Below are 27684 nucleotides of genomic sequence, written 5' to 3' on the forward strand. Positions count from 1 at the left end.
TGACGGCACAGCTGGTCCATCCCCTTCATCACACTCATGTACCCCCATAGGCTAAACTTTTCCTTCAGGAACCCCTGCAGCAGATTAAAACTCAGTTTATTAAATAAGGCAGTACTCTAACAAGGGTAATCCACAGATAATTTCACTCATTTAAACCCTATTTTATCTCAACCAACTAGACTTATTTCCATTTAACAACCTTAATTCTTTTAGCACTTTCCGGCTCCCAAATTGGCTTCGACAGCAGAATTGACATTCAGCCATCAGTTTCACATAAAGTTCCATTTAGTCTCTCCAAACCCCTACAGTGTCTGGAGGTGCAGGAGGAATTCATTAGTGGTGTCCTTGGGAAAATGAGGCATTCCTCTCTGTAGCCTCCTTACATCCACAGTCCTCATTTGGCAGGGGTCAAGTCAGAGCTGGCAACCACGGGGCTAAGCTGCTCCTGCACTGCAGATCCCCCCACTGTAGCTTCCTTTTCACTCCATACGCAAGTCCACCTTTGTGCTGACACATGAGCATCTGCCACCATTGCTTCTCTGGCAGCATCCTCTTGGATGCCTTTCCCAGCATTCCAGGCTGAGGGCACCCATTTGTCCTGCCTGCTCACAGCTATGGATTACAGCCTGGATGCTGCCCCCTTTCTCTCCCACATGCACCCTGCTTCTTCCCCTGCCCATCAGCACCGACTACAGCTCTGCTTGATATAATACAGAATATATACAGATATAATACATAATACAGAAGAGCAAAATCCATTCTTTCACATTTTCCATCCTTCCCTTTTCCCTCAGCATTTCCCCAGCCATCTCAGCCAGTAGCTCCAATGAGGTCTCTGTGAGGCAGAAGAGAAGAACAAAGCCAGAAGCAAGGCTTTGCACGAAGGACAGGACCTGCTCCTTGCAGAGGTTGGAGCCCTGTGTAGGGCACAGCAGCAGCAGCACAGAGGGAGCTTTGTCAACAGATTGTTCTCTGCTCCAGGGACTCGGACTTCTTCAAATGCTATGGAGCTTCTGAATCCAAGCCAGGACAACCTGGGCTTTCAGCTTTACAGGGGTATGTTTGTTCTCAACTGAGCCATGAGCCAGCTGCAAAGGGGACTCCTGACATAAGGGCCCTATCAGGTCAAAAGCACCTTTCCTGGGAAGGCTGCCCAACATCCCTGCAGTGCCTAACGCTTGCAAGAGGTCTTTAACACCTCACTGCACGCATTGCATCCGGGAGAGCAGGTCCCTGAGCTTGCAGTCCACCCACCTACAGAACAAGGACAAGTGAGCTTGCCAAGAGTTACACAGCAGGAGAATGAGGAATAAACATCTGAGCACAAGGCATGCTGCTCCAAACAGAAAGAAACCCTACCTTACATTCAGTGCGAGGCTCTCAGCTCTGCTCCAACAGACTGTTACAAGCTAAGAGTCGCCTTGCTGTCTTCCTCCTCCCATCTGCCATCCTTCAGCTTGCAGGTGGCTACCTCAGCTTTATCTCAGCCCACTTTTAGGCACTTGGGTCGCTACCTTAATCTGCAAGGCTATCCTCCACCTCACTTCAAATCCCATTGGGGTCACTAGAGATATGCACCTCTCAAAAAGCAGGGTTCTTCAGCCCTGTATCCACAGGTGCCCCATCCTCAGTAATCAGCCTTATAACTGCTCCCTGCCCTCCCACAGGTGCTGCCTGGATGGAGGGCTTGCTTCTCCTGTGTGCTTAATCACATTTTATAACTCAACCCGGCTCCTGTCCACATCCAAAGTCAATCTCCTGTTCAGTTCAGATGGTTCTTTAAATGCAAGTTGATTGGTCCATGGGGAGGAACAAAACTGAAGCTCAAAGTACTGCTGATGCTGTCACTAAGTTTTCAGGTGCTCTCAGCTGCTGAGACAGCTGCTCTCTATCAAGCAAGCCTTGCTTTGCAGTGTGATGGCACTCACTCCAGCAAGGCACTGCTAAGGGTATTGAATTCAGGCTTATTCTGCAGCAAAATCAAGCTCAGCATGGGGTGTGTGAAATCCATCCTTCCTCAAGTGCCCACACAGATAGCCAAGGGCAAGGGGCTGGGCAGCAGCAATCTGTAATGCAGACTAAGGCACAACCCTACCTCATGCTGCACTGGAGCTTTCTGCAGAAAATCCAGTTTTGCTGAATTTGGCTCGGAGTTGGAATTCATTTTGGCAGCTGTTAGGCAGGGAACCAAGCATCTTTCATTCATGTAATTGAGGTTTTTTTATTCATATATACATATGAAAAAATAATGAAAGAAATTACAGAGTAGCTCCTGCTACTGCCTTTCACTCTCTGAAACAAAAAGATCTGCATTAAGAATGGCTCAGCAGCTACCTACACAAAGCACTGCCCAGGGGCAGGAGCAGGATTTAGATATAAAACAAGTTACATGGCTTTCAGATCCTGATCCCTGGCTTTGGCAGAGTCAACATTCAGGAACAGAAGTAAAGAATCAGACCTCTGAAGCAAAACCTGTACATGCACCTCCCCACATCCACCCTCTGTGTCTTGCCCCATGAGCACACAAGACTGTGCTTGGGAGACAGACATATATGGCCTTGATAGTGACCAGCCCCTCTCTCCCTGGCTCCTCTCCTTATAGCACATTATCCTCTTCCTGCTGTATTAGCACCTAGCTCGCACCCAGTCACCTTCCATATCTCTAAGGCAGTACAGCACAGGGCTGCTGTGCCCTGGCACATCACAGCTGTACCTGTGCTGGTGAGCAAATAGCTCTCATCAAACAAGCAAATGATAAAACAGAGCTCTGTGCTGATCTGCTGCTTTAGCAACACGGCTCTTTTCCTGAGCTACCAGCTGACTTGCCCATGCAGATGCTCTACAGAGATCTATACCTATACAGTACATGTGGGTATATAATGAATCCAAACAAAGGTTAAGGTCTCTTGGGATGCACTGTGTAGCCTGCCTCTCAGACATTAATGTAAAAGTAACTCTGCCACAGGGGTGCAAAACATGCAAGAGATGGTGTGTCTGGCTGAATCCACACATCCCCTCATTCTCTGCCCTGTAGCATTGATCCAAGATATAAATCTGCTTAATATTTATTATTCATATTATTATAGTGCCAGATTCCTTAGTGCACCAGGAGCTTATTCTGCCTTATGTAGCAAAACCACAGCCTCCTAAAGTCTACATACGGCAAGGGATGCTGCCTTATAGGCGATGCTGCCACAGACACCTTCCTCCTGCAGAGCCAGCAGCAGCAGGGCAGGTCACCCCACCTTGCACCAAATCCCTCTTTCTTTCCTGAAGGCTCCCTGGAGCACGGGGCTCAGTCCATTTAAAGCCAAATGCATTCAACCTTGATCACAAGCAATTCGTGTAGCAACCGCTATGGTGGATGTAACCATCCATCCCTCCCTATTTGGTATCCAGTCCTCGGTCAGCATGCCAAATAGGCCCTTGCTGTTTAAAATCCAAGCAAAATGAAGCCGAGATGCAGGACTCCTACACCCCTCAAGTACTCATCCGGATTCCCACTCTTTCTCCCATGGCTCCTCGCTGGGAAGCGCTCGCTTTCCTCCCGCAGTTTTCCCTCGCACTTCCATGGTGCTAATGAGCCTCCTTGTCTGCAGGCAGAGAAACCACCCAGCACATCCCCAGGGAAAGTTGTGTTCTCAGAGCCAGAGGGAACAGCAGGCAAGCCCCTGCCTGCACACAGTGACCACACCAACAGCCAGAACGCACTGCCTTAGCATCCAACATCAAAAGCATCCAAGAAAACCCCTTTTCACTGGATCTCAGTGAAGAACGGGATAGATAAGAGACCACAGCACCACCAGCAGCATGCAGTCCCTCTCTGAACAGCTTCAGCTCCCTTTACCTGAAAAAGCCAACCTCTTTTATCCTGGAAGCAGCTTCCATGGATGAGTTGCCTTTGCTCACTCAGGACAGGGAAGCTATGACTAGGAGAGGCATGCTGTTAGCCACTCTTCCTAGTGCTGCAGCACAGCAGTACCTGGGGAGAGCTGTGAAGAATCAAGGGCAAGTCTAGACAAGGCATTGCTGAAAGGGCCTGCATCTATATGGGTAACTTGTGAAACTAAATATTTATGCACAGGACTCAGAACACATAAATAAAATATCACTCTCCTACAAGAATAATGAAAACAAAATTAAAAGGGCAAACAGTTAAATGGATATTGCAGTTTTCTCTACCTTTCATCACTCTTCAGCAGCAAGTGGCAAATAACTATGAATCTACTTTACCTTAATGAACTCAACTGGGCCTTTTTAATACTGGGGGAAACGGATATTGTTTCAGCCAGACAAACATACTACATCATGCATCAACAAAGATGTGGATGCCTCTCTTCCTCCCGCACAGTTCTCTATCTCTTTATATAGTCTCAGAGCCTAGTAAAGTCCTGAACAAAATAAAGACCATCACATCAGTACAAGCCAAACCCTATGTCCAAGTGCTGAAATGAGCCCAGTGAGGTATGAATTGAGCAGAGGGCAGAACTGAAATTCAAGCACCAAGTAGCACTTCCCAGGTCCAAGGGCTGGGTGTGCTGGTGAGCCACATCGCAGGGCAAGTCTCTACCATATGGGCTTGACCCCAGGCAAGCCTCTAGTTTAGGTCCCTAGGGACTAGGACCACAACATATCCATGGGAAGCATCTACCCACATTTAACATGAACCTAGCTGCAGCCCATACCTGCCTCTGTCACTACAGCCCTCTGTCCATGCCTTACTTCTCCAGATGCAACTTGACAAACATAATGCAGTTAACTCATCCAATGTCCCTTGTGCCAAATGGGTACCCCTCAACCTGCCCCCCCAAAGCAGCTACACCCTCCTCAAGCCAGGCTGATATTATCACAGTCCAAACACAACAGGACTCAAAAGCACGTGTCACACATCCCATGAGTGCTGCTGCCCCTCAGGTACAGCATCGGGCACTGGCACCCCGTAGCTCACAATGGCTTATTTTAAAGGCTATTTAAGGATTATTTTTAATCCTTTAAAAGCAGTTAGGTCCACACACAAAGAAGCCAGCTAATCTCACATGTCTCAGTGAAATGCTTTGTTTTCTAGCCCAGTTCTTCCCCTCCAGCCTGCTGACTTCTGGTGAGGAGTCATGGAGCTGAGCCACATCCTGCATAGGCAGTACCTAACGCCTCTGCTTCCAGTGATGGTGGAAGAGCTGGCCAGAGGCAGCATCACCTAACCCCTACCAGAAGCTTTGTTTTCTTTTAACATTATCCATGATTACAAGAGGAAAGGTTTTCCAGCAACAGCACCACCATGTGAGACTTGGAGAGTGTTTCTTTGCTTTAAGCTGATCGCAGCAGCCTTGCTAGGTTCAAGGCCATTTCTCTGCTGGGGAATAGCAAACTGGTGGACAGCAGTTTAATGCAGTTGCATTGATATAGTCCACAAAGGCCTTGGGCATGGCAGAAAGCAGCGCTGCATACTGAAAGGAGCTTATGCTTGTCTACATTAATGCGCTCCTCCACTTCCAAGCAGGTGAGACAAGTGGAGTCTCAGGCCATGTTAGCTAGCTGCAACTGGGATACAGGGGCATAAACCAACCTGCCACAAAGGCACAGCTCTGCCTGCCATACAGGGCACAGTTATGTTTCTTCCTATCTCATAACTCACCTGTTGGGTCTAGCATCACTTTTCTGTTGCAGCATCCGGGGGACTGGCTGCACCTTCATCACCAGTGGCACCATCACCCTTCCAAATGTTAATGTTTAATAGCGTGCTGCCTTGTGGCATCTTCTCTGCAATGCCTTAGGAGAATTATATATATCCTCTGGGAGCTGGGGGAGCTGAACTAAATGGTCCACAATTCTCTTATTGCCATTATCACTCATTTTTGCCTTACATGCTTTTAACATTCAGTGTTTCTCCCCTGCTCCCAGCCCTCACGCACCAGTGTACAAAGTGTGCTGGACAGGACAGAAGCACACTGTGCAGCTACGGGCACTTCAGCTCACTAAACACATAAGTGCCTCAGGAGAGTAATTATGCAGGGATGCAAGGCCATAGAAATGATGCTCTGCTACACCAGTCTTACAGGCAGGAAATAGAAGGGCACTATACAATCACAGTGATGCTGAAAAGCTGGATGCACGTCTCCAGTCTGTCTATTCCACAAACTTCAGCATGAACAGCTAAATGCCAATCCTTTCCCATGACTCCACACGCTCTGGAGGATCCCAAGAACGTTTTCCTGCCATTACAGTTCCATGATCTGAATAGATGTAGGAGATCCAAAGCCCTTTAGTTACTCTAGACTTCTGGAAACATGCCTAGGAACAAGTCAAACGTCCCAGGCTGGCACTTCTAGTCCCACCATCAGCTCAGACTCCATAGCGACTTCAACCACATATTGCTTCTCTGATGGATGAAACCCTACCACAAGCCCTGGGACAGCAGTGTGGGTTGTTCAGTGGGTATGGGATAGAAGAACACCAAGTTTCACCAAACAAAATAACACCCTTAATGCTAGAGCTGCGTCTTGCCTTTTGTATGAAGTTTGCAGAGTTGGGGGGAAGAGACTTGGATACAGGGAATTACAGAAAAGAGCACTTTAAAGAGCTGCAGGGCTGAAGGAGGAGTTTGGCAGTAGACTGTATATCAGTGCTACTGAATGTACTGCTAGTTAGGGCAATGCCATGTATAAACTACAACAGTGGCTTGCATATGAATTTTCAATGGGCTGTTAGTACACCCAATGAATCCAGCACAAGAATACCAATTTAGAGCAGTGTCAGCCTGCTCCACAAGATCAAGTAAATAACTCCGTAAATAACTCAAGTAAATTTCCTGGCACTTTATTGAGCATGAATGAACAACCAAACAAACAGAAAAACCCCAGAATTACTTCTACAGCCACTACATGCTGCAGGAAACCAGAGCTAGGGGAGATGCTGGCCCAGAGCGCCAGCCATTGGGATAAGCAGGAGGGAGCTATGTCTTTCCTGCTGTTGGTACGATTGGATGCAAGGGTGCACACTGGGAAAGGACCAACTATTGGGATTTCCTCCCAGGATATTTAGGAAGGATGTATATTGTCTCTTTTCAAGGGCTACAGCATGTATTGAGGCAATTCATTACATACCTCCTGAGAACATGCCCATTCCTGCCTGCTTTTTCACACCCTGATCACAATCAGCTTTTGAGCATCTATGGAATAATATTTCACCGAGACAGGGCAGGTAATCAGACTGATAAACAAAAGACACTCTTAAGGACACTGTTTGGGATAAGACATGTGGGTTAGAGTTTCTCCCCACACCCTGCCTCTTAGGGGACTTGCTCCAGGATTGGATCAGAAGGGAACACACGGAGTTTAAGGCTGAAAAATCCCAGAGCAATGTTTTTCCCTGTGTATCAAGAAACAGAGTACACAGTAGTCTACAGATTGCTCCTGTGCATGCCAGCATCCCAGGGAAGGTCACCCTGCAGCCTATATTCTGCTCTCTTTCTTGCAGTGATTGTGCCTCTAAAGCTCACCGCAATGCAACACTCGTTGTTGGTCCTGGCCAGGCTAGCAGCGTTTCCTGTCACTGTGTGCTCAAAGATTAAGCAATCTGCTGCCTAGAAACTCCACTGAGAAGTATCTGGGCGAGGATCCACCCCAAACCCCAAGAAAGCAGCAGCAGGGAAGCTCAGTGCTCAGTGTAAAAGCCAAGTGCCCCTGACTCAGCACCAACATGCCTCCTCCTACCCTGGAAGCCAAGCGCAGCAGGCAATAATCTCTTCTAGCAACTTGAAGAACCCAAACACGACACGGCCTGTGTTCACTTCACATTACTAATCATACAACTGTGCATTTGAGCAGTCCATTACCAGATGGGTTTCGGGATGGTTTCAAATGTTAGCTTGCATTTTCTTTGAACATTTAAATGTTCATGCTGGCCTGTTTTCCTTTCTTATGCAGCGCACTGATTTATGTTGCTAGATACCGTATCTCCCTGCCTTGCCAAAAGCATGCATCTGGGAATGATTTCAGGGCTGCTAGTAATATTTTTTCTGTCTTTTTATTCTGTACTTTATTTTTATTAACTTTTTTGCTGGAAAGATTGTTAAAATAAAAGCACCTCCTGAAGAAACAAAGATAAAACCCCAACCCCCCCCCTCAGCCCTTTGCCCATCTGCTTCAGGCACCATTTTCAGAGCACTTAGCTCTGGGGCCAAGAGCAGAACAAAAGCAGCAGAGATGTACTGACATACCTATCCAAGCTTCCCCTCCCTCAGGAAATCCATGTGTGGGAATCGGCCAGGTCCATGATCAGGACTCCAGATGTCCCATTCTTTGGAGGCAGGAGGTGACTGGAAACACTTGACTGCACAGTCTCTGGCCACTCATATTTAACACTCTCTGTCCCCTTACCCCACAGGCACCCTGGCTTCTTCTTGCCTGCCCTCAGAGATCCACACTGACATAGATCACAGCAGCCACCATCAACTCCACTGGGGAGCCCAAGCTGAGACTGGAAGGCAGCAGTTAATCCTGTCTGGTAGCTGCCCCCAGTGCAATGCAGCACAGATTTTCATTGCCAGCCCTCAACCAGGAACACAAACGCACATCCCCACCTCTCTCCAACACCTTCCCATTTGGGCTGCACAGCTCCCAGACTGGTTTGCAACCCAGTGCTGCTAGGGGAGCTCCCCTTCCCCTCGCATTCCCAAGCACCCCCAGCACTTTGCCCATGAAAGATGGCTGGGGCACAAGGTACAATGAAGGCTCTTTCACCCTCAGCATGCTGGTAACACACTGTCCATCCCCAACCCCATCTGCTCGCTTAAGTAGGGGACCTGCCCATCAACATGAAATGCAGTCTGCAGAGCTCAGGCTATGCAGCACGAGTGCTCCACATGAATCACAGTTGCTGGGGATATAAAACACCAGCCACCCTTCTCAAACTCCTGCCAGCACAGACCCTCCTTTGCTGTATTTCTGAGCTGCTCCATGAGCAGAAGGGAGAAGTAATTTTACTTCAAGTGTTCACCTCTGAAAGTTGCAAGGGGGGACAGGAATAGATCAGCTAATATGCAACAAATAGTTTATACAACCAGCTAGTAGCTCCAGAGAGAACAGTCAGGTTTCTAAACAACAGAGTAACGTGTCAATAATGTATAGCAAGTTTCATTACAAGGTCCTGAATGCGCATCCGCACAGGCAGCAAGCAAAGATGATGGTGCCTCTTCTTGAACACTCTGATAAAGCCAGAAGGAGACCAATGGCACAGGGCTTTCTTACAAAGAAAGTGGCACTGCTTCACTAGGTTTGGTTTGGACTCAAACACTCCTTGCTCATCCATGTGGGGACAACAGAAAACCAGTTCCTTTTGTGTGGAGTTTAGGAGAGCATCAAGCAGAGCCTGGGGAAAATATCACTCCTCAGTGCCTCTTTGAGGAGTGGCTTTCACTTCAAACTATACAGAAAGATTCCCATCAGGTAGAATTGCCACCATAAAAATGAATGCAAATACATACATCCACCATAAACTGCATTTCATTTATAACACCTCATCCCCACCTGAACAGTGAGCACACCACCAAGGCAGGGAACCCAGCCAACAAAGGCAAGGCTTGGCACCCTTGGTGCAAGCATTTCTACACAGAGTGGCTCAAACAACGAGTAGAAGGATGGTTAAGCACAGGTCAGAGCAAGCTTGGTACTCACCGATCCTCAGGGAATGGGGGCTGGCAGCGATCCTCATCAGCCACAGCAGAAGGAGCACCAGAGGCGCCAAGACACGGGGCATCTTCCATAAATCCTCATGGAGCCCTTTGGTGGTCTGGGCATGACATAACTCTCTGTAGAGAGAATGCAAAGCACCATGAGCACCTCTGCTCTTGAACCAGAGGCTCAGCAGGATGACACTGCTTCACGCTTGCCAAGCACTTGGGACAAAGAGTCTATTTACCAAAGGAGGAGGAGGAGGAAGCTATTTACAGACTATGAATTATTCAGAAGAGCTTCCAACAAAAAAAAAAAAAAAAAAAGGAAGCAAAACAAGGAAAAGTCCAAATATTTCATTTTGGCAATTTCAGCATTTCCACAAAACCAAGTGAGTCAGATCTTTAATTTCTCTTTCCACCTTCCTCCCTTTTCTTCCCCGCTCAAAACAGCCTACAACTTAAAACAGAATACTGACTTCTGCTTTTAGGCTAGGACAAAACAGTTTCATAACAACAATGTAACTTTGGCCCCCAACCTAGAAACCCATTATTTGTACTGCTCCTGCCCCAGTGACAGTCACCACCTCTTTCCCTCCCTTTCAGGTGCAAGAGGATTCAGGACAAGACTAAGAGCAGGACCACTTTTTGTTGCTCCTCTTACAGGGTGGATTTTACTTTACAGGAGAAATGGTTGTCCCTCAATTTGATCAAATTATCTCCAAGGCAGCAATGTCCTTAAATGAGAACTACTTAATCTGTTCCCTTATCTCTCCCTTGTCCAATTATCCAGCAAACATTCTCATGCTACTCCATTTGTCTAATTCTTGGGCTAAATACTTCAGACCCGACACAAGCAAAGTCTTTACCCTGCCTTGGAAGTCACCAGGAGTTTTGTTGGAGAAAGACAAAGCTTTTAACTTGGAATTTTTCCATTTGTCTCATTTTAGATTACATTCCCATTTCCTCCATCTCATCTCAGCGCTCACCCCTTTTCACAGGGAAAGAAATATTGACATGTGCCCATAGAAGCGAAGGCAACACAGGGGCTGAGCAGAGAGCACATCTCCATTCCGTGGGGCTCCATTTCTCTCCAGATCAATGCTTCCTTTGCACCCTGAGTCCCAGTTCTCTCAGGTGGAGAAAATCAAGGGACTCCATGCTCTAGTATCAGTTGGACATTTGAAGATGGCACAAGTTGTGAGTTCAATGCATTTTTAACAAGAAAAAGCTGCCAAAAAACCACCAGGAAACCAGTAGCCACCTCTGAGAAAGGCAATGACAGTTTCCCCTTCTTTTTAGTGGGAGTTAAGGTTAAATCCTAGGGAGTCAAAAACCCTAACAGGTTAAGCGCATGGTAAATGGGTTACATGGAAGTGCTGGCAGCAGAGCAGACAGATTGTGGAGCAACGTTATCATTTGAGCAGTTTGAAGCAGTTCTTTGCAGACTTTCCAAGTTATTGACAGAACAGCAGGATCACATCGGATTTATTCCCACCAGTACCACAGCACAGGCTATGGAACCAGCACCAAAGTCGCACCCAGGCACATCCCCTCTCAATCCTTCCCCATGGAGCCACAGAAGGAGCCAGAGAACCATAAAAGAAGCTTGAGTTCTGCATCCCAAAGAGCTGCATCATGCTCAGGATTGCTCCAAAGCCACTGCCAAGATCCACGATCTTCTTCTCTTCCTTTAGGTCCTGCATTGCCACCCTAGGCATGCTTTCCATGCAAACAATGTCCTGAGCAGCCAGACGGTGGTGATTAACTACATGTCAACTAGCAAAGCATCTGATAAAGGGCCTCAGATGTGGTTTGCCTTATTTCTCCTCTATTGTCCCCTTCTCCCTGGGCAAAGCAGTCTAGAGGAGACTACAAGAGCCATCAGTGAAAAGAGACACAGAGAAAGGCTTCAAACACATCTTGACACACGACTACAAACCTGTCAAATGCTCATCCCTGCTGTTTCCTCACCACAGCACTCCCTCTTTGCTCAAAAGAGCAACTCATCAAAAGGGGTTTGTACCAAAAACTAGCAGAAACCTTCGGCTCTTTTCACCTTGCCATCACCTTTAGCAGCGTATCTGCACCCTCCACAGCCCATTCCCACTTCTCACCCCTTCCTCTTGCACATCCGAGGGATGAACCACAAGGCCAATTCTCCTGCTTGCAGCCTGGTTTGGTGGAGAATCACGAGATTCCCAGAGAAGCAGCTGCCTTTGCATCACCAGCTCAGTGTTAATAGCAAAGCTAATAAATACAAGGCACCCACTGTGCTATGCTACATGAGCGGCAGGGTTGTAATTACCTAGAACATGGAGCACAGAGGGATGCTGCATTCACCTAACCCATTACCCACTGCTAAGAACGGCTTCCCAGTGCTTGGATTTTTGAGTGCAAACCCAAGGAACATCTGTCAGCAATAGAAACACACCTTGGGGTTCACCAAACAGCAGAACTACACAGGTTCCTGCAACCCACAGCCATCGACCATCTGGTTGATGGAGGTGCTGGCAAAATACCCAAGGATTGCAACACAAGGGCACTTTGGCATCATCACACCTGTGCCACCGAGCAGTGGGAACAGACACAGGAATTCAAGACTTAGGATGAGAGGGAAATGAGAGGGAGGATTTTTCCTCCTTGCCTAACGTCAAGGTACCTACTCTCAGAAGAACAAAGAGGGATTTCAGTCCTCGTGGCTCTCTTTATCTCTCCAAACCCCAAGTTGCTCCTGTCTCCTACTCTCTAAATTCAGGCATGAAAGGGTGGTAAACACAGTTCAAACCCATTCTTTGTAAGGTAATGTTTGCCTTGCTGAATTGGCCATCTTTCCAAAAGCTTTAGCTTCCTTACAGCTGCAAGGTGCACCTTTCCCTCTCTCATCTCTCTCAGCTATAAAACATGCTTTCTGCCCAAGTGCAGCAAGGACTCGTAGGCATCAAGTCCAGTGCAGCCTCCGATTCCACACAGAGAGGGGAGGATGATAACCCTCTTTCATGCAACACAAAGCAGAAAGCCTCAGAAGCTAAGAAAACACTTAAGAAATCAAGGGTATTTAGCAACTTGCTGCACTAATTCTTGTGCATGTGGAGATGGCTTATCCCAGGCTCATTCTCACCACAGTTTGCTGGAAATAAATCAAACCAAACTTCCCTTATTCAAGTTTGCACCAAGAACACGCCAGCCCGTTTATGCATTCACAGCTCTTGCATCAATGGTTTCTCTTTATTATACTGGCAGCGTGCTATGACAGCAAGCAAGCCTGGTTGATGGACAGCTGTTTATAAAGCAGTCTGAATCTGCTACCTCCAAAAGGGGTAGGCTGGCTAGAAAAGACTTTCATAGGTCCTTCAGGGTGTTACATGAGCTGCTCAATAGGTGGTGGGACCATAAGGTGGCCCCTGGCTTCTCTCTGCACAGCTCAAGTCTGTAATTCTTTTCCTGGTAAGCCCTTTTTCATCTTTAGCTCTGAAAATTCAAGAGAATAAAATAAATCAAGACCACACTGAAGAGTTTTGAGTTCTCTCTGGAGATAAGTCTCTAAATACCAAGCAGAATTATGGACGATTTGCTCCTCAGAGGAAGCAACTTGCTTCTGAAACTGCTTATACATTTTTAATGACTGTGAGATAGCAATGAAGAAGAGCACCATTGCCACACCGTCCTGGTATTGTGAGATCTTAGACAATACAGCAAAAGCCAAAAGGCAGAATAAAATGCTAAATCACAGAATAAACCCCTCCTGAAGCTGCCATACCAACAGTGAAGGCATGCCTGAACACCAGCCACCTCCTTCCTCTCCCTCTTGTTCCCTCTGCCAAGAACACGTAAGAAATCCAGGCTCGTTGCTGTTTCTATTCACGCTTGTGAAGATACTACCACCCTGAAAACCTGCTTGCCACCTGCCCTGCCACATTTGTCATGTCACATCTGTCTCCAGCTGAGGAGCCCTGAAGATGGGCTGCATCCCATCAAGGTAAGGCACAGCATCTCCAGCTGCGCTTCTCCCCATGGTCCTGGAAGGAGGCTTTCAAAAACCCCAACGTGTGTGTGCTTTATATCCTGATGTAACCTCTGTTTTCTTCTACTGCAAACCCCCTACACCATCGTCTGCAAGCTCGCTGAGAAACCACAAACACCCTTTAAAATTGGCAGCAACTTCAATCTTATCCAGGCAATCGGGAGGCAGACTTTTACTCAAACGCTACTTTGGAGGTGGCTTTGGTGTTGATGGATCTTTCCGTGCATCACCAGAAGCTTGATGAATGGTGAGAAAATGCAGCTCAAGCAAAGCTAGAGTAATCCTCGCAGCTGAGACAACAAATTTAACAGCTGCGGAGCAGCAAGGAACTCTGAAGAACTGTCAGGAAATATCAACAAACAACTCAACACGAGGCTTCTTCATTCTTTCGACAAGCAGAGAAAGCTATTTCCTCTCGCAAAGCTTCATCTGCAGAGAGGCTCCAATTTAAATGGAACAGACAAGAGGGAAAGCAACTGGAAAACATCTCAACAAGTGACTGTTGCTGGGCTTGAAAAAGTGCCTCTGTGTCTCAGGGGGAGGGAAGGAACTCAATTGCAAGCCTCCCCCAGGGATACTAAGAGGTAAGTTCAATTAAACTGAAAAATCACTCCATTTAAAGCTACCAACAATACGTTTTCCTCTGCAAACTGCATAATTAGCATGGGTAAATCATTACCACCAGGTATGGTTGCAGTCAAAACCTCAGGAAGACTGAGAGACGGATCAGATGTGTATAAAGAGAATGAACAGCTGGAATTACAATAGCCAAGTTGTGGGGGTTTTAAAGAGAAAATAAGGTTTTGGAAGGCATGTAAAACCCTTCATGCTGCAAGGCACTGGCTAACTCACTGTGTCTGAGGGTTAGAAGAATCACCCCTCGGGGCAAGCCTCTATACACTGCTTCTGAAAGCAGCTAGCACTGAAAAAGCATACATAACAATATGAAGCACGGCTCTGTTCCAGTCTAGCAATTTCTGTGTTCCTATAAAAACTATGTCTCCTTTGAGATTTCATCAGCATTAAAGAGCCTGCTTTCCTTTCAGCCACCAAGCCTCTCCTCTCCTCACATTGCCCTCACAATATTCACACTATGGCTGGCCAGGAATGAACTCATCTGAGGTGAGAGACGGAGCAGTGGTATCTCTTTTGCCCAGGTACTGGGGGGATAAAAGGACCTCTGACTCTCCATCACACCACAGTGACAGCACCGCTCCCAGAGGGTCATTCATTTAGCACCAGCGGAGGTGATATTCAAGGGAAGGTGATGTTGGTGATAAATGCCTGCTCAGCTGATACATAAAATGGGGTTTTTTTCTGAATTCTCCTAGCTGTGTTCTTTTATCTCTCTCTTCTTCTATTTTTTTCCCCTCCACCCTTCGTGACTTCCAGAAAAAGCAGCAAGAAACTTCAAGGAGAAAAGAATTCTGGAGGCAGTGAAGCAGAAGGACGAATGTATTCCTGACATTTCTCATTCCTTAGGATTATTTCCTTTAACTTCCTCTCCCCGCAATCCTGAGTTCTCTCTCCTCTCACCCTTCTCAATCCTCCCCAGCATTAGCAAAGCTTGATCAACTTCTCCTATCATTGCTTAGAGATAAAAGCTATATGTACCCATCCTAATTCCTCATACAAGCTGCATACAGACTCAGCTATCTCAGAGGAAGATTTTCCACAGCACTATCAACCACAGACCTGTGAACAGGAGGAGACTTCAGCAGTTACAGTTTGAGGCTGAGTCAGAGGATGTCTTTATTCAATTACCCGCTCCTCCACAGGCTTGTCACCGGACCCATCAGGCCCCTCAGGGTCGGTCAATACTGGAAAGCAGTATTGGCACAGCAAAGGGAATTACGAGTGTGAAAACCCCGCTTGCCCCCTCAGAGGGATGCTTACAGAAGTCCCATTACAGATATTGACTTGACAGCATTAAAACTCAGTTGTTGGGGCAGCTTATTTCATTCTAGATAGAGGGTTAAGCTGCTTCTCCACTAGGAAATTTTGCCACTACAACAGTGCTGGCAAACCCCTTTGGGAACACAAGAGCATTCAGTCTGTGTGCTGCTATCCCCTGCCTTTCTGCCCTGCTTCACAGTGCACTGTCAGGCACAGCAATGTTTTCAAGACCCTTCCAAACCACCCCTGCACGACCCTCCTGAGACCATCTACCAAAAGCTTCCCTTTGCTGTGATAACTCATTTGTCACTGGGAAAAAATAACCAGTGAAGAGGAAACTAAGATCAGGTGGGATTTTCTACCTCCCTGGTGTCCACGATTTGTAATTATTAACAAACAATAGCAGTTAAAAGCACTGTAGCCTCATACAGTGACGACATCTGCTCTACCCACTTCAGACATTCTTAATTGCCTTATTATCTTAAAGGAAACATCACCACAAGCCTAAAGGAAGAGGGGGGGTGTCTGTAGGTGGAAGGAAAAAGGCAGACTTCATCCGGATGGGGTATCAAGCTGCCATTAAACAGGGGTGAGAGATGTCCACACCAGCATTGCTCCTCTGATGTAAGAGCTGTATGTCACGACACGCACAGACAGAGGCTTCTACTAGGGGATCTCTAGCAGCTGCATAGCAGAAAGGGCAAGCCAGGCACCTACATTTTCCCTGTGCTACACTAGGAAAGAATAGACTCACCAGATCATTTTAAGCCATACTGTACCTTCCCCTGCACACTGTAAGACACAAGTACCCGGATGGCATTAAACCTGCAGCTCTTCCAACTTGCTCGACTGCATCTCACCAAGCTGTGATGCAAGTGCACATGCTACAAGAAAAACATAGTCACCAGGATCCCAGCTTTATAACGTGCTAAAGACTGTGTTCAGAACAAACTGCTTTAAAATACCCCTTCCATACGTTAGGGTTATACTCTAGACTATACACTCTATATATAGGGGTATACTCCTGACAGCATATATACCCTTTTCACCACAGAAAAGGGCTCTGCAGAAAACCATTTTTGCCTCCTCAAAACTGATGATTTTTCCAGCCCTGCCACACTTTTCACAGCTCTGTTTTGATGAGCATGCATGCTTTTGGGAATCTGCTTTCAGCCATTCGCCTTGCAGCAATCGAACCTTCTTGAATGCAGCGTTGCAAAAGAGCAACTTTTCCCTTTGAAGGAGATCTTCAGGGCTTGGGTGGTTTCTCCCCTCCCCGAGACTGATATTTTTTGCCACAAAGCTTCCTTTTATCAAACACACTTGGATGGAGAATTTTCAGCTCTCGCAGAAGAAATGAAACCCAACCAGCACTCGCCCCTATTTGCTGGTAGTGAAGAATTACTGCTACCACGAAGCCTCTTTACACATGAAGGAAGTTCTAAAATATGAATCGGATCTGTGAACATATCAAGTCTAGGGGGAGAAAAAGCTCTTAAATACATCACCCTGATCTCTGGGCTACAGCAAGAAGATTAATCTATTTATTTCACTTAAAGGCTCTGGCAGATTCAAGAGGGAAAAGAAGGAAAACAAAGAAGCCTCTACCAAATCAACCTGCAAGAAGTGGTTTATGGCCAAAAAGCTTGTTTTGTTGCTTCTTCCAGCTGCTCAGACTCTAAGTGAAACAAATAGATTCCTCTCCCATCTATCACCTAAAGAACGTTTTGATACACGCAAGCTCAACAAGCCTGCACTTTGAGGCTAGGAGGAGGCAATTTGTGAATGGCTGAAGATGATGTTTGTAAGGCTTTGGTTTGTGTATTTTAATGGAGTGAGAATTTTCGGGTGTGTTTGGAAGACAGTAAGCATATGCATTTGAAAGGAGGTGGGAAAGAGGACAGATGCCAAGCTAAAAATATGCATGAGAAAGCATAGGGGTGATAGGCTTGGGAGCAGACAGAGGAGGGGCAGAGGAGAAGAGTCTGCACTAGAGAGCAAGGAAACCTAGAGCTAAAGGAAAACACAGGAGTCAGGGGATGCACGTACATGCAACAGTAGAACTGCACACAACAGGAGGGCTCCTGCAGTAATAGAGCAGCTCATAGCAATAAATAGCCTTGCACACGAAAGCAAAACCAAAGTCCAAACTAATAGGAGACGTTGCATTTAAAGGCATTAATTTGCATGACAGAAGCTTTTAACCCTGCTTGTAGGATAAGTGACCAAAAAAGAGATTTCAAACCAGAAGCCTATGTGTTTGATTAACAGTTTAACAAGAAAGATCATCCAATTAGAGGTACAGTGCTACTGCGTTACCAAGATGAAGCATCCAGGTCCCATAGGGATGGAGAATGGGCAGCTCTCGCATTTATCCCGTGCTGTTGCAACATCACGCCAAATCCCACATCAAGCAGCAGCAGGAAAGGGAGGAAATATTCCCTCCTGGCCACATGGGAAATACCCATACCAAGTGCAAGCATGCGATGCTTCAGGAGGGGGCAGAGTTTGCCAACCTCCCTCACTGGGAAATGAGCCCTCAACCTTTGCTGCATCCGCAGGAGCATCCTTGCAGCCGTAATGATGGAAGTGCAGAAATGAAGCAATGTTTGTCGACAAAAGGAAACTTATTATTAGACCTGCTGATGCATTACTGGGCAAAACAACCCCAGAGAAATCACACACACATATCCTTGGCAAAAAGCTGCTCAGCTTTTCCCCTCATGACAGCACAGAGGATTCACTAAGAGACATGGCTTCCCTCCGCAGTCTTGGCTCTGGCATCTCTCAGTTTCTCACCATCCTCTTCTCTCCGTCTCATGGCCTTTAATGTATTTATTCTAAGGCTTGGAGAGCCTTTTGCGTAACAGGGAATATGGGCACAGAGCAGCTTGCCTGACGATGATACAAGAAGTACTTCTAAACAAAGCACCACTCGAGTTTCATCAGCCTTGAGATAACTGCTCTTGTCTGGTTTATCTTTTGTTTCTTAAATACCTGCCCACTTGGCTTCAGACAGATACTTCAGGCCATTACATGCACAATTCCTGGACAGCCCCAGACTTCACCTACCATTTTGCCCAAGTTATTTGCCATTTCCTCCTTCAGCAAGCCAAATGCCATCAGCCTGCTCGCTTGCAGAGACCTTGTCCAGACAGAAGCACTCCTGCAAGAGAGCTAAGTTCTTCTATGCTAAAGGAGAGGAGAGATCTCTAAAAGTGCTGATGGGATTTGCACTTCTGAATTGCCATGGACACTAACCTTAGGAAAGCCCTGAGTAAAACCCCACACCCCACAAAGAATGTCACTACTGATTCTAATGGAGTCTGCATCTTACCATCACTGTGAAGAGCTGAGCATGGGATAAATCTCACAGGCACCTAACAGGCCCTTACTCCATTCTTACTTGAGCACATAAAGTCCCTTCCTATCTGCAGTATGATACAAGCAGAAGAATGACACCACAGATGCAGGCTTTATCCAGGGGTTCAATGTGCAGCAAGCAAAGATCACTTGACTTCATTAGCAAAGCATAACACAGAAGCCCACAAAGGCACAGCACATCGCCTCAGTGTGAAAAACAAATTTGTTCACAAAACAAATGTGTTCTGACCACCTTGCCTTTCTCCTGCTCCAAGAGAGCTATAATCAGGCTGCCTGGGCTCCTGACTTAGCAGCATTCTCAAAACTGCTCCCAGAGCACTCATCCTCATCAGCAATATCCAATTTCCAAACTGAGCAAGGAACAACTCTTTCCAGAGTTGGCTTTTCAGTTGTTTTCATCACTGCCTTAACATCAATTCCAGTTAAATGAGGGAAGTACAAAGGGACTAAGTTATGCCCACACTGAGCACTCTGAAAACCCTGATCGCATCATTCTCTTCAAGCCATAAGCATAATTTGTCCTCATTAACCAGCCTTAGCCCAAGTTTAATGCTTGCATCTTGACCTATAAGCCATCCAAAATCCAGCACCATATTCTAATGCAGCTGTTACCCTTAAGCCCAAATTCGCTGCCTGTCTGGCCAGATGAGCCAACAGGACTCAGACATCTGACATCCTGAATTTGCTTTCTGATCCAGACACTTCTGGTTTGTTCTCAATACCAGGGGAAGCAAAGCTTGCACAGTTAGGCTTTTAATACCCATTGACGTGACCATCCCTAATCAACCTGGAATATGATGTCCAGTATCCAACCAAATTTCATGGGGATGCAGATGCACGAAACTTGGTTTATATGAGTTTAATGAAATAATCATTTGGTAAAGAGATTTCCCCACAGAATAAAGGACTGCATGTTTAAGAATCATAGAATCTTAGCTCAAATCCCATGAGACACCCAGGAATCCACAAAGGGAAGTTGTTATACATGCTCCAAATATAGGGAAAAAATCATCAATTAGAGTTGAACGAACTCAGCCATGAGGCATAAACTGTACACCAGACTGCCTCAACTCCCCAGCTCATGGCAACCACTTGGGTTTTGTCCCTCCACCCCCTGGGATTCACTTCAGCTCAGATACACTCCAAGCAGAGCAAGTTTTGAGCGGCTGTGATTCAGCACAACTCATTCTGAACCAGTTTAGAGCCCAGCAGGCATCCAACTACTCCAGCTGCCCAGTAACCATCAGCCCAGCTGATTGTTGCTAACTGCTGTCAAATGGCAGCCTGGCAGCCTCTGCATCTTCTCCTGCCCCCAAAAGAAGAGCTGTTAATGCTGAATTCCACATTACTCCTTTCCAAAAGTAGCTCAGACGCTGCTGGTGGGAGAGGGACAAAACACCCAGAGGGACAGATAACACCGAGCATTCTGAAGGTGAATGAAGGCAGTCACATCCAGGCTGGGTTCTTCCCCCAGCACCACGAGAAGCAGCCCTTGCTCCTTTCCATCTCTCAGCCTGCTTTGCCAGAAGTTAAATCACTAACATTAGGGGGCCATTTTCTCTCTGCCACCCCTAACAAATACCGTTGCTTAAACAACGAGTCCTCAAAGAGACGGTGACCCCAGCGTGCAGATGCCGTTATTAACAGAACAAGGACAGCCTGATGTGTGCAAATAAGCCCTTAAATTAAAAGCCAAACCAACTGCCATCACCTCAGTTGCTTCCTGCTATACAAATAGTCCCTGCCCTGAAGATACACCGCTTAGGAAGCGGTCTGCTCTCAAACAGCCGTTCTGCCCAAGCAGCTCTTGTGCTGAGCTGACACGCCAATCTGGAAGGATATTTCACACCTGGATTTCAGCCACTGATCCGAGCTCCGGCTGTGGGACCCATGAGCTTCAGGAGGGGCTTTGATTTCACCCGGTGACGCCAGCATGCGTCAGCACAAGCGCCCGCAGAGCACAGGAGATGCGATGTGGGAGGAAGGTGGTGAGATGCTGACACCACACAGAAAGGGTTAAACGCAGAGCCCAAACTGCAGTGCCACAACGCAGGAGCCTGGCCAAGCGCACAGCACCAACCCCTTTGCCTTCAAGAGCAGCTTTAGGGAGGAAACACAGCACAGAACGACCGGTGCAGAAAGCCTCTGACACATAGAGGGGAAAAACCCCAAAAGGGTCTCAGTAACAAACAGGGCATCATTTCCTATTACTGAAGTGCTGGATGAAGTCTGGCCCCTGAACAGCCTCAGACACATCATCCCTAGAGGACTCTATCTGAGAGCACATCCAGGGAGCTGCTTATTACAGACTGATGAAACACAATGCCCCTTTAGATCAAGCTTCTCTCTGAAGTTGCAGTGCCTTCTCCCTCTCCTCACTCTGCAGTCACTCAAGCCTCCCTAGAACAGAGCTGATTTCTCTGGATAGCTGCTGTGGATGTTTATCCCTACGGCTCCCTCTCTGGGACCGTTTCCCCCACAAGCCATGCAGGCTCAGTGGTTCCTGAAGCCTGGCAGTGATCCCTCAGGATTGCAGGCTGCTGGAAAGGGAGGCAGCTCATCTACCTGCTGCAGCACATTAGATGTGTGCCTATCCCTTTTGCCCAGGGCTCCTACCTGCAATGGAGCATCCCCCTTCTCCCATCCCCATGGCTACCAATGTGGCCTTTTTGCCTGCTATCGGCCAAACACCCATCCTCACAGGCAGGAGAAATGAGTGCCTGCCCCAGTCCTTAGGAATGGATCCCACATCTCACCTATTTAGCTACACTGGGTCTGTTTTCCCCCACTTGCTTGCTATGAACATCCTCAGCCATGTTAATCCTCAGAGCATCCCTGCAGAGGAGATCCAGCACACCAGAGGAGACACAGTAATTCTCTAGTAGGGCACGTGAAGCACCCCACAAAGCCCCTCATGGTCAAATCAGCATCACAGCCATTTTTGCACCATCAGAAGGCATGGTCCTGCCCTCCTGCTGCCTGCTACACCATCAGGTCACCTCCTAGAGAGGTGTATATGGAGGTAGAAAGTGGGTTCTCAAAATGGCATTACTGGGGAAGAAAAGGAGTTGAAGACACTGAGCATTCAGAGTGTGCAGAGGCCACATTTCTGCCTAAAAGTGAGCAGGCTGGAGACAGGAGAAGAGCATCCAAGTCCCAGGGAAAGAATGGACACTCTCCAGATACTTGAATTTATGTCAACCTGGAGACCAGACAAAGAACCATCAATTCCTGGGCTGTCCAAGCAAGAATTGGATGAATGACAACTTTAGCATTATGCCTTTAATGGACCATCTCCCCTGGGTGCCAGGGAGAAGATGCTCTTTCTGGCTCTACTGTGCAAACGCCAAGAGAGATCCAAATCAACCACATCCTGCTGTCTTCGTGTTAACAGCCAGGAGCCCTCTGCATCCTACCTGCCTTGTGAAGGCTGATAAAGAGAGCTGTTTGGCAGTACTCAAGTCTTTGCTCTTCCTTCACCCGCCTCCTCGCAGCTCCCTGGCCTTCTCTTATGAGACTGACTGCCACTTATGCAGGAACTGGTCTCTGGGGAGGATGGGGGGCACAGGAATTTCAAATCCCTCTTTTGGAGCTGATAGCAGCAACAACAGCTCTAAAGGCTTGTGAAGAGAGATACCTTTATGAGAGCTCACCCCTCCAAAATCCTTCCAAGCTCCTTTTCTTCGGCACTTGGAAATAATTAAAGTCTTCCATCAAATTATACTGAGGATCTCTATGAAAAGCCTTTAATTTCCATTCGCTTAATGCAACTCCATCCACCAGATGAACTCTGTGGGGGGCTTTTTTTGTTTTGGGTTTTTCTTTTTCCATCTCTCCCCCCCCTTCCCTAAAATATCATGCTGGGAGACTTTAATTTGATTTTAGCCTGACTAGAAGTTTGGGCTGTGCCGCATCCTGTCAGCCCATCACAGCTGCAGGGGTAATCTCAAGCTCTCTTTAACTCCTCTGCGTCTCATTTCATCAGCTCATGGTCAGTGGCAGCAATCTCTTGCTCGTGCAGTAGGCATTGAGTAAAGCCTCCAAGTTAGCAAGAAACCCAAAGAGCCTCAGTCTCCCCGATCCATTACTCCCTGTTACAGGCATGCTGAAATACCAAGAAGTGGTCCAGGCTTACAGCAGAGAAGGGAAGGTTTCATATTTTATCTGTACAGGGGAGATTGCAGCACTGACCTTTAGCTCACAAAATAAGCGGCAGGGATTTTCCACAGGGCAGAAATAGCTCTTTCCACCCCAGTGACTTCTTAAGCTCCTTAATGACCAGGAAGCTTCCCAAAAGAGAGCCGGTATCCCCTTCCAAGCAACCGTCAGCAGACACTGGACAAACCGTGCCACAATGCCACAGTTCAGGGCAAAACTGCTGAAGCTGTTGCGGTCAGAGGCAGCTCAGGATGCTACCGGAGAAGTGCAAACACGCAGAAGGTTTCCTTGTGTGTGCCAAAGCCCGTAGCTGCAACGAAAGGAACCAAGCCTAAGAACAAACCCCGCAGGAAGATCTGAATTCCCCCGTCACTATTGCTGTAGCAGTTTAGTCACTTCAAAGCCTATTTGCCTTTACACAAATGAAGAGAGTCTGCTCCCCAAACTGTTCAGGCCATCTGTGTGCTGCACGGTAACATCTCAGGAGGGAGAGCTCAACACAGAGCGCACAGGAGGGATGCAGAGACCGTGTTCTCCCACACACCTCCGGCTCTGTGCTCCAGGCAGAGGCAAGAGGCAGCCACCTACACAGCCCAAGCTCTCTGCATTGGTGGCAGACCCAACTCTTCCCCAGGGCGAGGAAGAAGCCGTGGGAGCTGAGCCAACACCAAGAGAAGCAAACCCAGCCTGGGGGAGGAGAAAAATGCCCGCAGTTAACCCATGTGTTTGAGTGAGGGTGGCACAGTTGTAGCTGCAGCCAAAGAGGAGGGAGAGAGCCAGGTATGCACCTGGCAGATAGCTGGGCTGGTGTGAAATGGCTTCATCCATGCAGGGGAAAGTGGGAATAACAACACAAGCTGCAAGAAACAGGCTTCAACTGCTAATAGTTGAGCGACACAGGGCAGGGAAGGGAGAAGGGCAGAGGGACTTCAAGCTGCTCTGCATCCTTGAAGGGGAACTGGGGAGGGAGGAAGAAATACGGATATATTTCAGGAGCAGCCAGTGTGTTGGACTCTGCTGCTGATATAATTCAGCCTTCACACTTGGTTTGACCATACTAATCTGAGGATTATATCCCAGATTACCCTAGAGCCAGGAATGAGAAAAGAGATGACTGTGTGCCCACAGTCACTTCCTAGCAAAGAACAGGCCCAGGCTGCACTGCATGCAGAGATGCGACCCTACAGGGACCATGGGGCCATGTTCCCAAACAGCCACAGGGCTCACTCTTTCCCACAGCTTTTACACCATGCCCAGAAAAAGCCCTAAAACGTTTTCAACACATCTGCCCAGGCTTTGTGAGCAATTTAGGAGAGTTAAAGCACTGGCATGTGCTATTCACAGCAGCTGCTCAGCAGAAGGAAGAAGATGATGATAAGCTTGTGTTTGATTTTGTCATTGTGAGCACACAGCAGATGCTGACAGATAGGGTTAAGAGCGCTTTATGGGGTCTCATGGAAGCTAACAGACAAGCAAGTAAGTATGCATGAACAAGAGGTATAAGCTTGCTGACCTCCTAGAACAGCAGGGCTTAACTTGGTAATCAAGCACCAGCAAAGTCCAAGAGCTGGAAAAGCTAATGGCTTCTATGAGGGAAAGCATGACACTGTTTCAGGACACCAAGACTTCAACCCCGGTTCTGCTGCTTGGCTAAACTACTTCCTCTCTGAATGCATTAATTTTACCACCTGTACCTAGTGAGAGTAATGTTGCAAACCTCTTCAGTGAAGGGCTTTGAGGTGTCAGCATAAAGAGTGTTCTGCAAGACCCATATATCATCATTAGCTCTAACTGGGAATAACCCAGAGGCTGGAAACCTGGAGCAGCATTCTTCCAGCTGCATTTGGAGTGGGTTTCCCTCCCTCTTGCCCCAGTAAACCCACTCTATGGTCCTTTGCCTAGCTGGACTTGGTCATTTGCTTGAACTACAGCAGCACTCCAAATGAAATCCTCAAGACTTCAGATGAAATCCTTGTCCCCCAGTACTATGCTCCTGTCATCCAAACCAAGACAATTGCAGCTCCACACAGCAAATCAAAGCCAAGCGGGGAACCTGAAATAGAGCCCAGTCCTCACAATGAAGTGCTGTGCACACTAGAAGATGCTGCCATTAACATTTCACACCTAAAGTTTTTAGCCAGTGCTCAAAGACTAATATTTAGTGAAATGAGAAGATAGCATCTTTTAACAACACCCTTATCTCCACTGAATTCATTGAGGTTTTTCATCCTGTGGTGCAGTCAAGCTCAGCTATTCCACAGTGGGACAGGACATATGAAAGTCACTCCAAGAGCTCATTGTAAACACAAACCAAATGGACTATGCAAGGCAACTTTCTTCTATAGAGATGCTCTCTCTCACACCAAACAAAAGCAGTCGCCAGTGATTTACCAGTTCAACCGATTCTAATAACTCTCCCACTGACAGCTCAGGACAGGCAACACAGCACTGGTATCGTCAGGTCACTGTTCTGCCTCAGAGCACTGTCCAGAACAGTGCTGGGATGAAGGTAATTAACGATGTGGTAACTAATCTGTTTAGTCATCCACTGTGTCTACAATCCATCTCTGCCATGTGTAAACAGAGTATCAAAGCTTGGCAGTAATGGCTGTCAAGTAGCCTTCCATCCCACAGCAGATTTGCTGGGGTTTACAGAGGAGCCTAAAGAGCCCCCTCTAAACAGCCTTGTCCAAATAAATCTGATCCTTGCCACCAGCAAGAGTCAGAAGGCAAGAGATGCAAGGACCCCTTCTCAGTGCGGCTTCACGTACTGCTGCTTCTCACCACCCTTGGTACCATTATCCATCCTCACTTTGCAAAAGTGAAAACCAAGACCAAATAACTTGTCCAGAATTTCACAGGGAGCCTATGGTTGACTCTGAAGGAGTCCAGCAGGTCCAAGAGGGAAAAAGAAAAGCCCATTGTCAGTGCATCCAGACATCGCTTCAGTTGGGCAGTACCCCATCCACCAGCCAACAAGGCAGTTTGGACAAGTACAAAGAGGACCTTACCTTCCTTGCATGCTCTAGATGCCCCATCAAAATGTGACCCAGATTTGTGCATGCTCACGGGGAGGAAGCACAGGTTTCATGGGTTCATTCCCACTGTCAGCCCTGTGTGGGACAGGAAGGGACAAAAATCACAGCTCAACAGTCTGTGGGGGAACCCACTTCCCAGGAAAGCCACTGCTAGAAGTAACAGATGCTTCTCCAAGGGTTCCCAGCTCAGTTTGGTAGACCCAAGGGGCAGACATTCTTAGACTAACAGCCAGGGAAATTTTGGCAATGCCTCTGCAATTGCCTTGTGGAGTTTTCTGGGTTCACCCATCAGCAATGTCTGACACACAAACTGAGATTATAACTGTGTGGGAGGGTACATGTTTGTGCCTGCTAGTGAGCCTGTAAAAGATAACACACACAGCGTGATAGTTTGGTCTATTGAATTGGGACTCCAGAAACCCATTTTTAGCTCTGCAACTGCCCTGTTCCTTATCCTGAAATAACTGTCTCTTCTGCCCGCTGTTTCCCCCTCTATAAAACTGGAAATGTTCCCCACTAGGTTATCTTGCTTTGGTACTGCATGGATCTACCCAAATGAGCTTCAGATCTGTCATTCCAGTTATGCCATGTGACGTATTCCATAACTGGAGATGGCCATTTCCAGTTATGCTCGCCTGGAAGTCCCATCATGGATTCAAAGGTTGCTTGTAATGACTCTTTACATGGAGAGATGATGCCTTTGACTCTTTCTCGGAGCACATAGAAGCATATGAATACACTGACAAGGTCATAACCCTCTTTGCAAGGGGATTTGTGAACTAAAGCCATGGAGCACCACAGGAAAATGAAGTATAAAAAACCAACTTTCTCATAAATACACACACAGAGAGAGCTCAGCTTCAAGGTGAAAACCTGTTTGTTTGCAAACATAAGCTTATAGAAGGCTGATTTGATAAAAGGCAAGGTACTCTGGCCCTTCTCCATCAAAACATTCAGGCATGCACTTGCCATCAGGAAGCTCACTTCTGTGCCTGGCTTTTAGGCTTGGACAACCCTTATCTCCAAAGGTGGGAGGCATTCAAGTGTTTGCCTGGGTGGCAATCACAGGGCTTGACACCAAAATACACCCAAACCACAGCAACGGATTGGGTTCAGCCTGCACAGGTCTTTGCAGCACACAGGCAAAGACTTGAGAAGAGCCAAAAATGCCCTGGGAAGTTACTGGTTACCTGAAACTCAATGTGGATGATCTCTTCTTCCCCATCCACCTCCATTTCTATTACCATTGTATTGTGAACATTTGAGGTTCAATTTATGCCTCTCCCCCACCTCTTCTGCTTTTCCAACCCCACTAACACCTGGAAGGTTTTTCAGTCCCTGCCTATCCTGATGAGAGGAGGGCTGGAAAGACTCCTTTGGGGACAATGGATTAAATTCTCCTGCAGTTGCCTACAAAGTCAAAACCAAATCCTTCTTTTTTATAGGAATTCATGCAAAGCCTATTGATCAGAGCCTCCATCCTGGTCTTAAGAGTCTCCAAGCCTGAAGTTTCTTGA

At 47.2% G+C, this 27684-nt stretch overlaps 2 protein-coding genes across 5 annotated transcripts in view; both read right to left on the minus strand.

Moving 5' to 3' along the window:
- TBCEL (tubulin folding cofactor E like) overlaps positions 1–27684 on the minus strand; it is a 320977-nt gene that overhangs the window by 138231 nt on the left and 155062 nt on the right. The window lies entirely within an intron of this gene.
- GRIK4 (glutamate ionotropic receptor kainate type subunit 4) overlaps positions 1–27684 on the minus strand; it is a 177884-nt gene that overhangs the window by 108054 nt on the left and 42146 nt on the right. For all 4 annotated transcript variants that reach the window (XR_009727721.1, XM_061368511.1, XM_061368510.1 and 1 more), the window contains exon 2: positions 9672–9805. Coding sequence is in view for 3 of the 4 variants with exons in the window: in XM_061368511.1 (XP_061224495.1) it covers positions 9672–9753 (82 nt within the window). In the remaining variant the exon portion in view is untranslated. The remainder of the gene's footprint in view (positions 1–9671; positions 9806–27684) is intronic.

Source organism: Neopsephotus bourkii, unplaced genomic scaffold (genome assembly GCF_033783945.1).
Source record: "Neopsephotus bourkii isolate Nb327-2 ecotype Australia unplaced genomic scaffold, CSIRO-AGI_Nbou_v1 NB_1433, whole genome shotgun sequence".
NCBI classification, from domain to species: domain Eukaryota; kingdom Metazoa; phylum Chordata; class Aves; order Psittaciformes; family Psittacidae; genus Neopsephotus; species Neopsephotus bourkii.